Genomic DNA, 12,938 nt, shown 5'->3' on the forward strand with positions numbered 1-12,938 from the left:
TCCAGGCAGGGGGAACACCATGAGCAAAGGCCTGGAGGTGAAGAGCTCACAGCACTGTTCACACTGTTTAAGGCATTAAATATGTGTGTGACTGGGGAGGGGAACATGGGCCAGTTCACACAGGATCTGTTGGCCATGATGAGGAAACTGGGCTTTGTCCCAAGAACACTGGGGAGCCCTGGAGGGGTTAAGCAGAGGGGTTTCAGCTTTAGATCTATGGGAGGGGTAAATGCTGGCATGTTACAGATAGATCCACAAATAAAAACAGCACTGATGAATACAGAATGTGTGAGAGGCCCCTGACCCAGTTAGGCCTGGACACTGCACCCAAGACAGTATGTGGGAAGCTTTGGAGGCCAGACAGAGAAAGGAGAAAAGCAACTCTTTTTCACAGGTTCCTCTCCCAGCCCTCAGGTTCCCCCTTCATTCACAAAAGGAACTCTTTCTTTAATTTATAGAGCACATCTATGTGCCAGGCTTTGTTGTAGGTGCTGGAAATAAGATGGTGAATAAGACAGACAAAAATTTCTCCTTTATGATTGCCTCTATTCTAGAGAGAGAGAAACAGGTGAATATTAAAAAAAAAAAAAGATATAAATGAGATAAGTGCTATGTAGAAATTAAGTAGGAAAAGAGGATGGGAACCAATGAGAGGGCAATTTTAAATATTTACTCTGAGAAGGATTCTGAGGTGACATTTGAACAAAGGAGATAAGGAAGGCAGCCAGGTCGAGGGAACAGCAAATGCAAAGGCCCTTAGGAGGAAGCCAGCCGGTATGTTTACAGAACTGCAAGGAGGCCAGTGCTACTGGAGCAGTGGGAATGAGGAGAAGGGTAGATGTGGGTATTGGGGGAAGGAATTGCGTAGGCCATTTATAAGGATTTTGACTTTTGCTCTGAGTCAGAACAGAAGCCAGGGAGGGTTCTGGGCTGAGAGGGATGTGATATTACTCCGGGGTTAACACGGTCCCTCTGGCTGGGTGTAGGCAAATTGTGGAGGCCAGCAGGGAAACCAGGCGGTGAGGCCAGAAGGCTACTGGAGTTGATGGTGGAGTAAACCAGAGGAGGATTCTTAATATATGGAGAGACACATGCATGTGTGAGCACACGCGCGCGTGCACACACACGCACCAGGGCCGGGGATTGAACGGAACTTCATGTGGGAAGCCGGTGCTCAACCACATCGACTCCCCGAGTAGGTTTTTTCGTTTGTTTGCTAGGAGGCATTGGGGACTGAACCCGGGACCTCCCATGTGGGAAGCAGGCACTCAACCGCTTGAGCCACATCTGCTCCCCATCTGAATATATTTTTAAGGTAGTGTGAACAAGATTAGAATGGAGAGGACATCCGGGGTGTGGAGTCTGGGTGTTCCTCAAAACGTGACCAGTGACTCCGGAGGAGAGACTAGTTCGTTTTCAATCCCCTAACATTCGACCCCGTAATAATCCTAACAAGGGAAAGGTTTCTGTGTTTTGTTCAATGATGTATGCCCCACATTTACAGAAGTGCCTGGCTCAGAGTAAACGCTCAATAAATATTTCTTGCATTAATAAAAGCACTTCCTCTGGGTTATTCCCCCTCAGGCCCGATCTCCAAACAGTCCCGGACCCAGAATTCCTTTCCCTGGGACGAGGAGGGGTTGAGCTTCTACATCCAGGCGTCCCCAGCCCCTGCTCAGAGCGAGTCTAACTGCCGCTGGAGCTCATGATTGGTCCGGGAGTGATGCGGACCGTGCATTCCCCCCAATAGGAGGTCGAAGCCAGAGTGGCTTCCGGGGACCGCTTCCCCGTAGGCTCACCAGTAGCACCGAAGCCCTCCCTGTGCTCCGCCTCGCCCTACTTCCGTCCGGTCTTAATTCTGCTTCCGGTCCGGGACCGACGTGTAGTCTGAGGGTCACATTGAGGTTCGAGGGACTTCAGGGTCGCCTTTAGGTGAGTATGATGGACTGGGAAATCTGGGGTCCCAGCATGGGGTCCTGAGGAACCAACCCCAGCTTCCCGGAGACCCGGGTGAGGCTTCCGGCCGCCTCCCGGTGCGCCCACCCCGGGCCCTGTTAATAATAATAGCTAGTGTTCGTAGAGTTCTTCCTTAGTACCAGGCAACGTTCCAAGCGAACTTACTTAAATTGATTCATATATTCTTCCCCCTAACCCCATGACGTAGGGCCTGCAATTATCTCCTTTTGTTATTGAAGACACTGAGACTCAGATGTTCAGCGACCTAGCCGAGTCTCCAGCGTTTGGATCCATTAATTTGGATTGCATTGCACTTAAAAAAATTTTTTTTTTCTTTTAAATTTATTCTTTGCATTGCTCTTAATCACCAGGCCGCGGGTGTGACCTCCCGGGCTTGCCTGGGCCGCAGTCTGGCTCCCTGGTGTCTGATCCCGTTTTTCCCCTTGCACGTTGGAGGGACTGCAGCGGCATCCCTGATCCACCCAGATATCGGCTCCAGATTTCACCCCAAGCTCGTCTTTCGACGCCGTCTATGTCCCAGGGACTGATATTTTACAGTCCCTCCTCTCCCCAAGGATTATTCTGGTGCTCCCAAACCCCCAACACTGCCGTGAGCCGCTTGAATTGAGCCCTGGTCTGGCGCGTCAGTGTAATACTATGGCTCCTCGGATTCTCTGGAATACAGAGGCACTTTCTCCTAGACTTTTTGGCAAGAACTGTACGTCACCTTTTCAGAGAGTTTTTTAAACCTGGGTCTACAGAACCCGTGGAATTCAAGGGGTGCTTGTAATTGGAAGAGGGGGAAATTACATCAGTATTTTTGCTGACCTCTAATTGAAATGTAGCATTTCCTTCAGTTAGGAGTGGAGGCTATATGCCTAATACTACTACTGTGTTGCTACTGGCACCATTTGATATCATGGATGTTCTTATATCCCATGGCAGTTATTGCAGGTATCACAAAATATTTTCACTTGTGACTACTTCAATATTGGGATAGTTAATAAATCTGCAGCTAGATATAACTGGTTTTCTTTTTGATCCTACACGTTTTTAATGTGTTTAAACGTATTCTGAGAAAGAGGTTTATAGGATTAATCAGACCCCAGACTAGTGCCTAGCACCAAAAAGATTAAGAACTTCTGCAGTATAGGGTACTCCAGAGATTGAACACAACCCATCAGTTGTATGTTGTGTGACCTTGGGAAGTCACTTAGATGCCCTGTCCCTTCCTTGTGTGTGAAAGGGGGATAATAGTTCGTTCCTTATAGAGAGGCTATTGGACAAGTGAAACATGTTGAACATGTAGTAAGCACTGTAGTAAGCACTCAGTAAATGTGGCTAGAATTATTTTGGGGACCAGGCTTGATTTCACTAAGGAGTTAACCCCAACCCGCTGTGACTTCCACTTCCAGATGTATGGATTGGCCCTGCCCTTCATTTTGTGTGTGTATGTAAGGGGTTAACACCCAGCATGTTCTGTGTCTGGCCCTCCTTTGGGTGTGGCTGCGTTGACATGCCCAAGTCTAGGCCCACAAGAACCCCTACCAACACCTGCCCCCTTTGCCTCCAGGAGTCACCACCATGGCCGAAGACATCAAGACCAAAATCAAGAACTACCGAACTGCCCCTTTTGACAGCCGCTTCCCCAACCAGAACCAAACCAGGAACTGCTGGCAGAACTACCTGGGTAAGCAGGGTATGGTTGTGGGGGAGTGCAGACCTTCCCTGGTCCCACACCTCAAGTCACTCACCTCTTGCCTGCTCCTAGAGAACCCATGCACCTTAACGCTGGTTCCAGCCTCCTTTGCTTTTTATTCTGGGCACCCTACCTCTGGATGCCCTCATCAGTGACTGCCTTAGGGTATGGGCCAAGGTCACAATCTTTGGTTCTTACAATGATTTTTCTTTTTTAAGAGTGCACATATAAGTAATGTAACATATGTAAAACATAATGTTACAGCAAAATTAATAATTCTAAAGTGAACCCCTGTGTAACCGTAACCTGGATAGAAAAATAGATTGCCAGCTCCCCAAACTCCCCCACCCCTGTGTGCCCTGTCTTGAACATAACTCTCTCCTCCCACTAGTGGTGTAACCACTATCCTGACTTACTGTCTCACGTTTTTGGTTTCACCTCTTTGTTTTAGATTTGCCCCTTTGTGAACTTTATAAATACTCTGTGTTTTCTTTTTGCATTTGGATTTCATCATTCAACAGTTTTCAAGAGTTGTCCATGCTGTGGTGTGTAGATTGCTCATTTCCATTACTGTGCAGTGTTCCACAATTGATCCGTGGCCACTTGTATGTTTTTTACTATGGGGCTTTGATTAACAGGGCTGCTATAAACATTCTTATCAATGTAATCAGATACCATCTGCATGCTTTCTTTAGGGAATGTGCCCAGGAGTGGATTGCCTGGAGTGTTTTTGTTTTATTTTTTATTAAAAAAAAATTTTTTTTTCTTTAATTTTTTTTAGGAGGTACTAGGGATTGAACCCATGACCTCATACATGGAAAGCAGGTACTTAACCGCTGAGCTATACCTGCTCCCCTAGTTGTTGGGTTTTTTTTGTTGTTGTCATTTTTTTTTTTTAAATGAATTGCTTATTTTTAAAAACCAGATTATTCTTTTCCTGTCTTCCTCTCTGGAACTCCCAACATCTTAACATCAAGATCATCTTCCCCTTCCCTTACCCTGGTTCTGGGCTTAAATAGTGCATGTTCTTATGCTTCCCCACCATCCCTGACCCCAGAATTTTCAAGTTGGACAACAGTTCTCTAGTGGATTACAAAATCAATTTAGTGAGTTGTGCCCAGCACATTTTCATGGATTTGTAAGGGTATGTATTGTTTGTGAAACTTCTGCATATGTGTATGTGTACAGAACTTGTCATGAGGTTAAAAAATATTTCCCACTGTGGGTTTTGGTCAGAAATGTCCCAGCCCTTGGTCTGGGTTGACTGTGAACCCCTTTCTTCACAGACTTCCACCGCTGCGAGAAGGCAATGACTGCTAAAGGAGGTGATGTCACTGTGTGTGAGTGGTACCGGCGTGTGTATAAGTCCCTCTGCCCCTTATCTTGGGTAAGTGTCTCCTGCTGGGGCCCTTGGGATGAAGAGGTAGGATCTGAGCAGAGGGGAATGTGGTGACTTGGTGGGAGCTCATCTCCAAGAGAAAATAAGATACCACATTGTCCGTGGGCTCATGTCTTTTCCCCTTCTTAGAATTACCTCCCTTCACCAACACCTCTGAGCCAGTCAGGGCTCTCAGCCAAGCCCACCGGGGCTATGTCCTTGCTGGATTTGTCTCTCTCACTCACTCTACAAATATAAACTCAGTGTCAGGCCCCTGTCCCTGTGAGCTCATCATCTTGTATAATCTGGTCCTTTTTAATGAATATTTTCAAATATCCATAAAAGTAAAATAGTCCAGTGACCCCAGATATACCCATCATCTAAATCGAATATTTACCAAGATTTTTCCACCTTTGCTTCATCTGTCCCTTTTCTTTTTTCCTTTGCTCAAATATTCTAAAGCAAATTTCAGACATGAGATTTCACCCTTTCCTCCTTCAGCATGCATCCCTTTAAAAATACCATAATCAGGCAGTCTTTTTAGCCTTGGTCTATCCATGCCTTTTGTCAGCAATTAATACTCTGCCATACTCTCTCTTTTTTTTTTTTTTTTTTTTCTTTTTTCAATTTTGTTTAACATTACCCTATTTTGTCAAATCAAAGCCCCCACTGATAAAAGACACATTTAGAGGTGTTAAAATAGCTGAAGGGGAATGTAATTTCAGAGATGTTAAAATGAAAAACCATGTGTCTTAGAATATGATACTATTGCAAAAATTATCATGCTCATGTAAAAAAATGAGCAGTATAATAAAATAAGAAAGTGGAAGGCCTGTGTGCCCTAGCTCCCCTCCCCCAATGTAACTACTGTCTACTGATTCTCTTTTTCTCAGTAAATTTACCATACACAAACTGATGGAACTTTCCGTTTATGAGTGTGCATATATTCTGTTCTACAGCTTGCTTCTATCACTTATCAGTGAGTCTTGGAGCCTTTTTTTAACGACAGTATTTGTAAATCTGCCTTATTCCTTTTTTTTTTTTTTAAGATGTATTTTTTAAATTTATTTCTCTCCCCTCCCTCCCCCCATGTTGTTTGCTTTCTGTGTGTGTTCTTCTGTGTCCACTTGTATTCTTGTCAGCAGCATTGGGAGTCTGTGTTTCTTTTTGTTGCATCATCTTGTTGCATCAGCGCTCCGTGTGTGGGGCACACTCCTTGCACGTGAGGCTCCCCTATGTGGGGGACACCCCTGCATGGCACAGTACTCCTTACATTCATCAGCACTGTGGGGGGGCCAGCTCACCACTTGGGTCAGGAAGCCCTGGGTTTGAACCCTGGACCTTCCATATTGTAGGCGGATGCTCTATCAGTTGTGCCAAATCCGCTTCCCCCTTATTCCTTTTAATAACTTACTTTCTTTTAATCAGTTTTATTGATACATATTAATAAAGTCTACAGTCCATTCAAAGTGTATAATCAGTAGTATATGGTATAATCATGTAGTTGTATATTCATCATTAGAGCATTTCATCATTCCAATCAAAGAAAAATAGTCTCATGTATGCAATATTTCTCATATTTTAGAGGTTTTTCTATACTATATAGTCCCATATTACTTTTTTTTTAGCTTTCCTTCTAGTAATATACATGACCTTAGATTTGCCCTTCCAAACATTCTCATATCCATTAGCACTGCTAGTTACAAACACTATGATGGATGTATTTTCATCATTTCTCTTCATTTCCAAAGATTTACAAACAGCCTTACCAATTCTGCACAGAATAACATGTTGTTTTTTTTTAAATTGATTTTGTAATAATATTACATTAAAAATATATATGTGAGGTCCCATTCAACCCCACCCCCCCACCCCCCCTCTCCCCCCCCCAACAACACTCGTTCCCATCATCATGACACATCCATTGGATTTGGTAAGTACATCTTTGGTCACCTCTGCACCTCATAGTCAATGGTCCACATCATGGCCCATACTCTCCTCCATTCCATCCAGTGGGCCCTGTGAGGATTTACAATGTCCGGTGATTGCCTCTGAAGCACCATCCAGGGCAGCTCCATGTCCCAAAGACTCCTCCACCTCTCATCTCTTCCTGCCTTTCCCCATACCCATCATCCACCATGTCCACTTTTCCCAATCCAATGCCACCTCTTCTATGTGGACATTGGATTGGTTGTGTCCATTGCACCTCTATGACAAGAGGAGGCCAGGTTCCACATGGATGTTGGATGCAATCCTCCCACTTTCAGTTGTAATCACTCTAGGCTCCATGGTGTGGTGGTTGTCCTTCTTCAACTCCATCTTAGCTGAGTGTGATAAGTCCAATAAATCATATTGTAGGTGCTGGAGTCTGTTGAGGCTCAGGACCTGGCTATCACATTGTCAGTCCAGAGATTCAAATCCGCTAAATATATCTTAAACCCCAACATTAACTGCACCTCCATCACCTTAGCATGAAAGTCTTATGAAGGAAGATCCCATCTGAGTCCAGATTCATCACACATAAACACCAGTTCCAAAAAGGGGCCATCTGACCTGGTAGTTAACCCCATCGGCCATGACCATAACTCCCATGGGTCTCTTTAGCCCTCGAAGGAACCAATATCTGGGGGTTGTATCTGCTTTATCTGTCTCTCTGACTCTGCTCAGTTGTGCATGAGGGCAATCCTTCTGCCAGCCTCCAGACTCTTTTTTAGAAACTCGTAGCCATATAAACTCATTTCTCTTTTCCATTTCCCCCTTACTTTAGGTCAAACAGCATTTTAAAGTCATGTTATTTTATGTAGACAGGGATATTCTGCTGATCCACATTGAACCTTCCGTATAAGGTCATTTTCCAGTTGCATCATCAGTTGGTAGTTGATAGTGGTCCCTCGGTGCCAGGGAGGCTCATCCCTGGGTGTCATGTCCCACGCTGGGGGGAAGGCATTGCATTTACATGCTGAGTTTGGCTTCGAGACTGGCCACATTTGAGTAACATGAAGGCTGACAGGAGGAAATTCCCAGGCACAATGTTGCTCTAGGCCTTGTTCTTATTTTAGGCTTATCAGCTCACAAGCATAGTCATTAGCATCAGGGGCTCACTGTTGAACCCTCACTCCCTCCCGGTCCCCGCCGCTGTACCTGGGAGACTATCGCTGCTCCCCTAGGGACCACGACAGAACACCATTGGCCAGGAACCCAGTACCCCCCCTGCTGTGGTTTTTAATTGTTGCCACTATGAGTATATCCAAACATTACCATGCACCCTGGACATATGTTCTGTACAGCTCCCTGTCAGCCATATATTACCTGTCATTGGTATCCCATACCAGTATCCCTCCATTGCCATTGTTGAAACACTCTGTGATCCAGAACTCCCCGAAATTTGAAGCCCAATATAATGTCATGGTCCCTTACTAGGGAATGGCATATAGCGATGGATTTAAAGGTTAGATAAAGAACTTGGATAAAGTTAGATAAAGAACTTAGATAAAGAATGTTGACTTGAAAAAATTCTACATCCTATCTTCCCCCCCCCCCCCCCCAATTATTCAGCTTCTCTTCACAGGAGTCCTAGACCACAGCAATGCATATATATAATATACAGCACTCCCATACATCCACCACAAAACCTTTTTCCTTCCACAGCGATACTCTTACACCCTATTCATATCATATTTACTTAACGTGATGTACAGAGTCTGAGACATTAGCTTTCTAACAAGGTGACATATGTGCTTACATTATGGTGCATACTTTAGGATATACAGTTCTTTACATTCTTAGTTATCCTATGTTTTACATTATGGTTTACATTATCAGTCTGTCATCTCCTATATGTTATGGTGTAATATTACATGTTTTATATCCATCCTTGTGTACTCTCAAGAAACTCCTCTCTTATCCCCCATTTACCTTGGTTCCACACATTTAACGTCCATTTTCCCTTCCACCTTGGTGCCCACAGTGACAGCCAACCTCCGTTTCCTGAGGAGCCACTTCCAGAGATAGATGGAATAGTGTTCAGGGCCTAACTTGCTCAACTGCCCCAATGCCCTGGGAGCCACCCTTTCTCTCGAGGGATACAGTTCCCTCTATTTGGTGGCATTAGTCCTCCCCAGGATGTGGGTCCACCCCCACTCTCACTACTTGGGTTTCTACCCCATGGTGACACCCACTCTGGCAGAATGAGCATTTAGACATTCCCCAGGAGCCCGTCCTGCATCAGACCCTCCCCTCCGAGCATTCTAAACAGGTAACCCTCTTTATTATATTTTGATATGATTTTCTCGGCATTTTACTCTCCACCAACACCTGACCCTCTCCTGTGTTCGTATGCTACCCCTCCCTCCCCCCACTTTTGGGCAATGTTACCCATCCGTCCCTCCCCAGCCACCCTCAAACCCCCAAAGCCCCAACCAAAGGCAACCCCTTGCCCCCCTTTTATCTCTTCTTTGTGTTCATACTTACCACCATCTCGTCTTAAATTCCACCCCTGCAGACATCAGCTCATAATCTTCCTCCACCCTCCGATTTCCTGTAAGCCTATCGTTCAGTCTCTTGCTGTCTAAGGCAGCTTGTTTATTTCATATCATTGAGGTCATGTAGTATTTGTCCTTCAATGTCTGGGTTGCTTCACTCAACATAAGGTTCTCAAGATTCATCCATGTTATCACATGTGTTTGTAGTGTGTTTGTTCTTACAGCCGAGTAGTATTCCATTGTGTGTATATACCACATTTTATTGATCCACTCATCTGTTGATGGGCATTTGGGTTGATTCCAACTTTTGGCAATAGTGAACAATGCTGCTGTGAACATTGGTGTACATATATCTGTTTGTGTCCTTGTTTTCAGTTCTGCTGGGTATATACCCAGCAGTGGTATTGCTGGGTCATATGGCAAATCTAGAATAACATGTTTTTATTTGGCTGGTCTCCCCTGTCCTGCTTTTTTTGTGTGTTTATACTTTTTTATACAGTTACGAATCATACTCTAGATACTGTTCTGCACTTCACTTTTTCTTAACATGCATGATATACCTATTTTCATGTCAATATAATCTACTTAATTAAAGGTTATTTGAGTAGTCATCATCTTTATTAATTACAAAATATTCCCTTCCCTTTTAGCAGGACTCATGGTTTTTTCCACAATTTTAAATGACTGCAGTAGACATCTCCATGGCAGGAAATGTTCTCCCTTTATTTGAATGGTTTCCTTGGTTTTCTTCCTGTAAAATGGGATTATTGGGGCAAAGAGTAACTTCTCAAAGGATTGAACCAGTTTGTCATTGGCCCTCACTCCCCAATATTGTATTTTTTAAATGCCAGTGTTTAAAAAAGGATAAAACCAGCCAGCAGAGAAATTCAGATAGACGACTGTGAATTGTAGAAAAAGTACAGACCCATTTTGAGAAACTTCATATGAATCCCAGACATGAAAAAGATGTTCATCCCTTCTCTAAACAGGGAAATGCAGCTGAAAACAACAGAAAGATGCTCATCTTTTGCAAACTAGTGCAAAAATTATAAAGGTTGATTTTTCCAAGAGTTGGCAAAATGTTTTTCTGAAAGGCTTTTGGGGGTAATAGATTGGACCAATCTTTTTTTTTTTTCCCTACTAATGGGCTCACAATTTCAATTTATTATCAAAATAACTTCATCAGATGACAAACCTGAAAAAGCCTCAAATCTTCACCTGTACATCACTTTACAGACCTTGATCCTAACTGTTTATCTTAGAGTAATTATAGTCCAATCATTTTTAGGGTTAAATTCAGCAGGTTCTGCCAAAATGGAAAAAAAAAACAAAACATATCCTTTGGCCTGCCAGTTCTATCTCTGGCCATCCACAAAAAATATTCATGTACAAGGATGTCCTTTGCATCCTTGTACATGAGGCAACCCAAGTTAGATAAATTATGTACATTTATCTTGACAGCCTTTATAGAAAATGTGTTGATCTATGTGACAGGACACAGAAAGAGCCCCCTAAAACTTAAAAAAAAAAAAAAAAACAAAACATTGCAGAGCAATCTGTCTAGTATGATCTGATAGGTATTTTTTAAAAACTGAGAAAGTGTATATGTACACAAAGTAGGCATATGAATGGCCTTTACTATGGGCCAGCCACATTGTAAGTGCTTTATGTAATATTAGGTCAGATGTGCCAAAGTGATCATATGAGGTAGGTACTATTCTCAATATTCTCATTTTACAGATTGGAAACTGAGGCCCAGAGAGGTTGAGTAACTTGCCCAAGGTCACACAGCTAGGAAGTGATGGAGTGGGAATTCAGATTTCATCTTCATTTATGTAACGTTGTTGCTGTGTTTGTTTATGTTTGTGTGTATTAGTGAATATGCTTGTAACTACATATAGGAAGGTGCATCCTATTTCTGGGAAGTGTTGACAGTTTGATATATGCCGTTTCATTATTTTTCTATATCTACACATACATCTGTGACCAAGAGTGGGCTTGCAGTGTATATTCTGTTTAGCGCCTTTACATACTTGACTATATATCTTGGTGATCCATTTGTGCTGGGCATAGAGCCGCCTCATTTTTTTCACAGCTGCCTAGTATCCCATCTTCCCTGTATTCTTTTAAATGGCATTGAGTACTGACCCTGGGATTTTTCTGCCTGTTACTTCCCGCCTCTCTGCCATGTGCCAGCTCATTCAGGGCAGTGGTTTTTGTCTTTATGGGTCACTGCTGATTCCCCAACTCCTGGACACTAGCAGGTGCCCGTGGTTACTTGTTGACTGGCTGAACAAATGAACAGGTGGGCAAAGTGAGGACAACAAAGAAATCCACCCATCTAGTTGCCTCACAGCAAAGAAGTGACACTGTCTATTTTTCCACAGGTGTCAGCCTGGGACGATCGCAGGGCAGAAGGCACATTTCCTGGGAAGATCTGAACTACCCACTGCACTTTTTCTCTGTCCTTCATCCTTCTCCCAGGGCGGTGAAGGGGTACCTGGGTACATGGTGAACCCCACCCTGGGATCCTGATCATGACTTAACTAATAATAAAAACTTACTGGAAAAGTATAAGAGTATGTGTATATAAAACAGCTGGATGATTGGGCAAGAAGAGCTGGAATGGAAGAGAAGTCTCCAGATTCCTAGCTATGGCATTGGGAGTAGGGGAGAGGGGCTGTCAGAGCAATTATCTTTTCTGTTGGTTGTTTTTTTATTTTATTTAATTGAACTTTGACCGCCTTCTATGTGCTAGGCAGGCAATGGTGTAGGTGATTATACAGATTAGTCTCAAGTCCCTGTCCATGCAAAAGTTTATCTGTATGTTCCCTTTTATTATCTGCACTAATTCTGTCTTTTTAAAAAGTATTTCTTATGTAATTTTTTCAGTTTTATTATTTTTTTCTTATGTAATCTTTTGAACCATATGCAAGATAGCATAATAAATTCCTGTGTACCTATACCCAGCTTCAACAGTTACCAACATACCACCAATCCTGTTTCTAACACTCCCCCCAGATAATTTTTTTTCCTTTAAGAAAAAAAAGTTTTATCATGATAAGATATGCAAATCATGGGGACAATTTTGTGACATTGAGCATGTTGACAAGATTGTATAACCTTCCCCTCACCCCAGATAATCTTTTTTTTTTTTTAATTTTTTTATTTTTTATTGACTTTGTAATAATATTACATTAAAAATATATATGTGAGGTCCCATTCAACCCCATCCCCCCACCCCCCCTCTCCCCCCCCCCCCAACAACACTCATTCCCATCATCATGACACATCCATTGGATTTTGTAAGTACATCTTTGGGCACCTCTGCACCTCATATACATTGGTTCACATCATAGCCCATACTCTCCTCCATTCCATCCAGTGGGCCCTGTGAGGATTTACAATGTCCGGTGATTGCCTC

General features: G+C 43.3%; 1 protein-coding gene across 1 annotated transcript; it reads left to right on the forward strand.

The window, feature by feature from the left end:
• Positions 1-1,796: 1,796 nt before the first annotated feature.
• On the forward strand, positions 1,797-12,091 carry COX6B1 (cytochrome c oxidase subunit 6B1). The gene is made up of 4 exons (XM_058279255.2): positions 1,797-1,932; positions 3,530-3,646; positions 4,942-5,042; positions 11,902-12,091. Exons 2-4 carry the CDS (start codon positions 3,541-3,543, stop codon positions 11,953-11,955), a joined length of 261 nt encoding a protein of 86 aa, XP_058135238.1. The 5' UTR covers positions 1,797-1,932; positions 3,530-3,540; the 3' UTR covers positions 11,956-12,091.
• The last annotated feature ends 847 nt before the right edge of the window (positions 12,092-12,938 follow it).

Source organism: Dasypus novemcinctus, chromosome 18 (genome assembly GCF_030445035.2).
Source record: "Dasypus novemcinctus isolate mDasNov1 chromosome 18, mDasNov1.1.hap2, whole genome shotgun sequence".
Taxonomy (NCBI): Eukaryota; Metazoa; Chordata; class Mammalia; order Cingulata; family Dasypodidae; genus Dasypus; species Dasypus novemcinctus.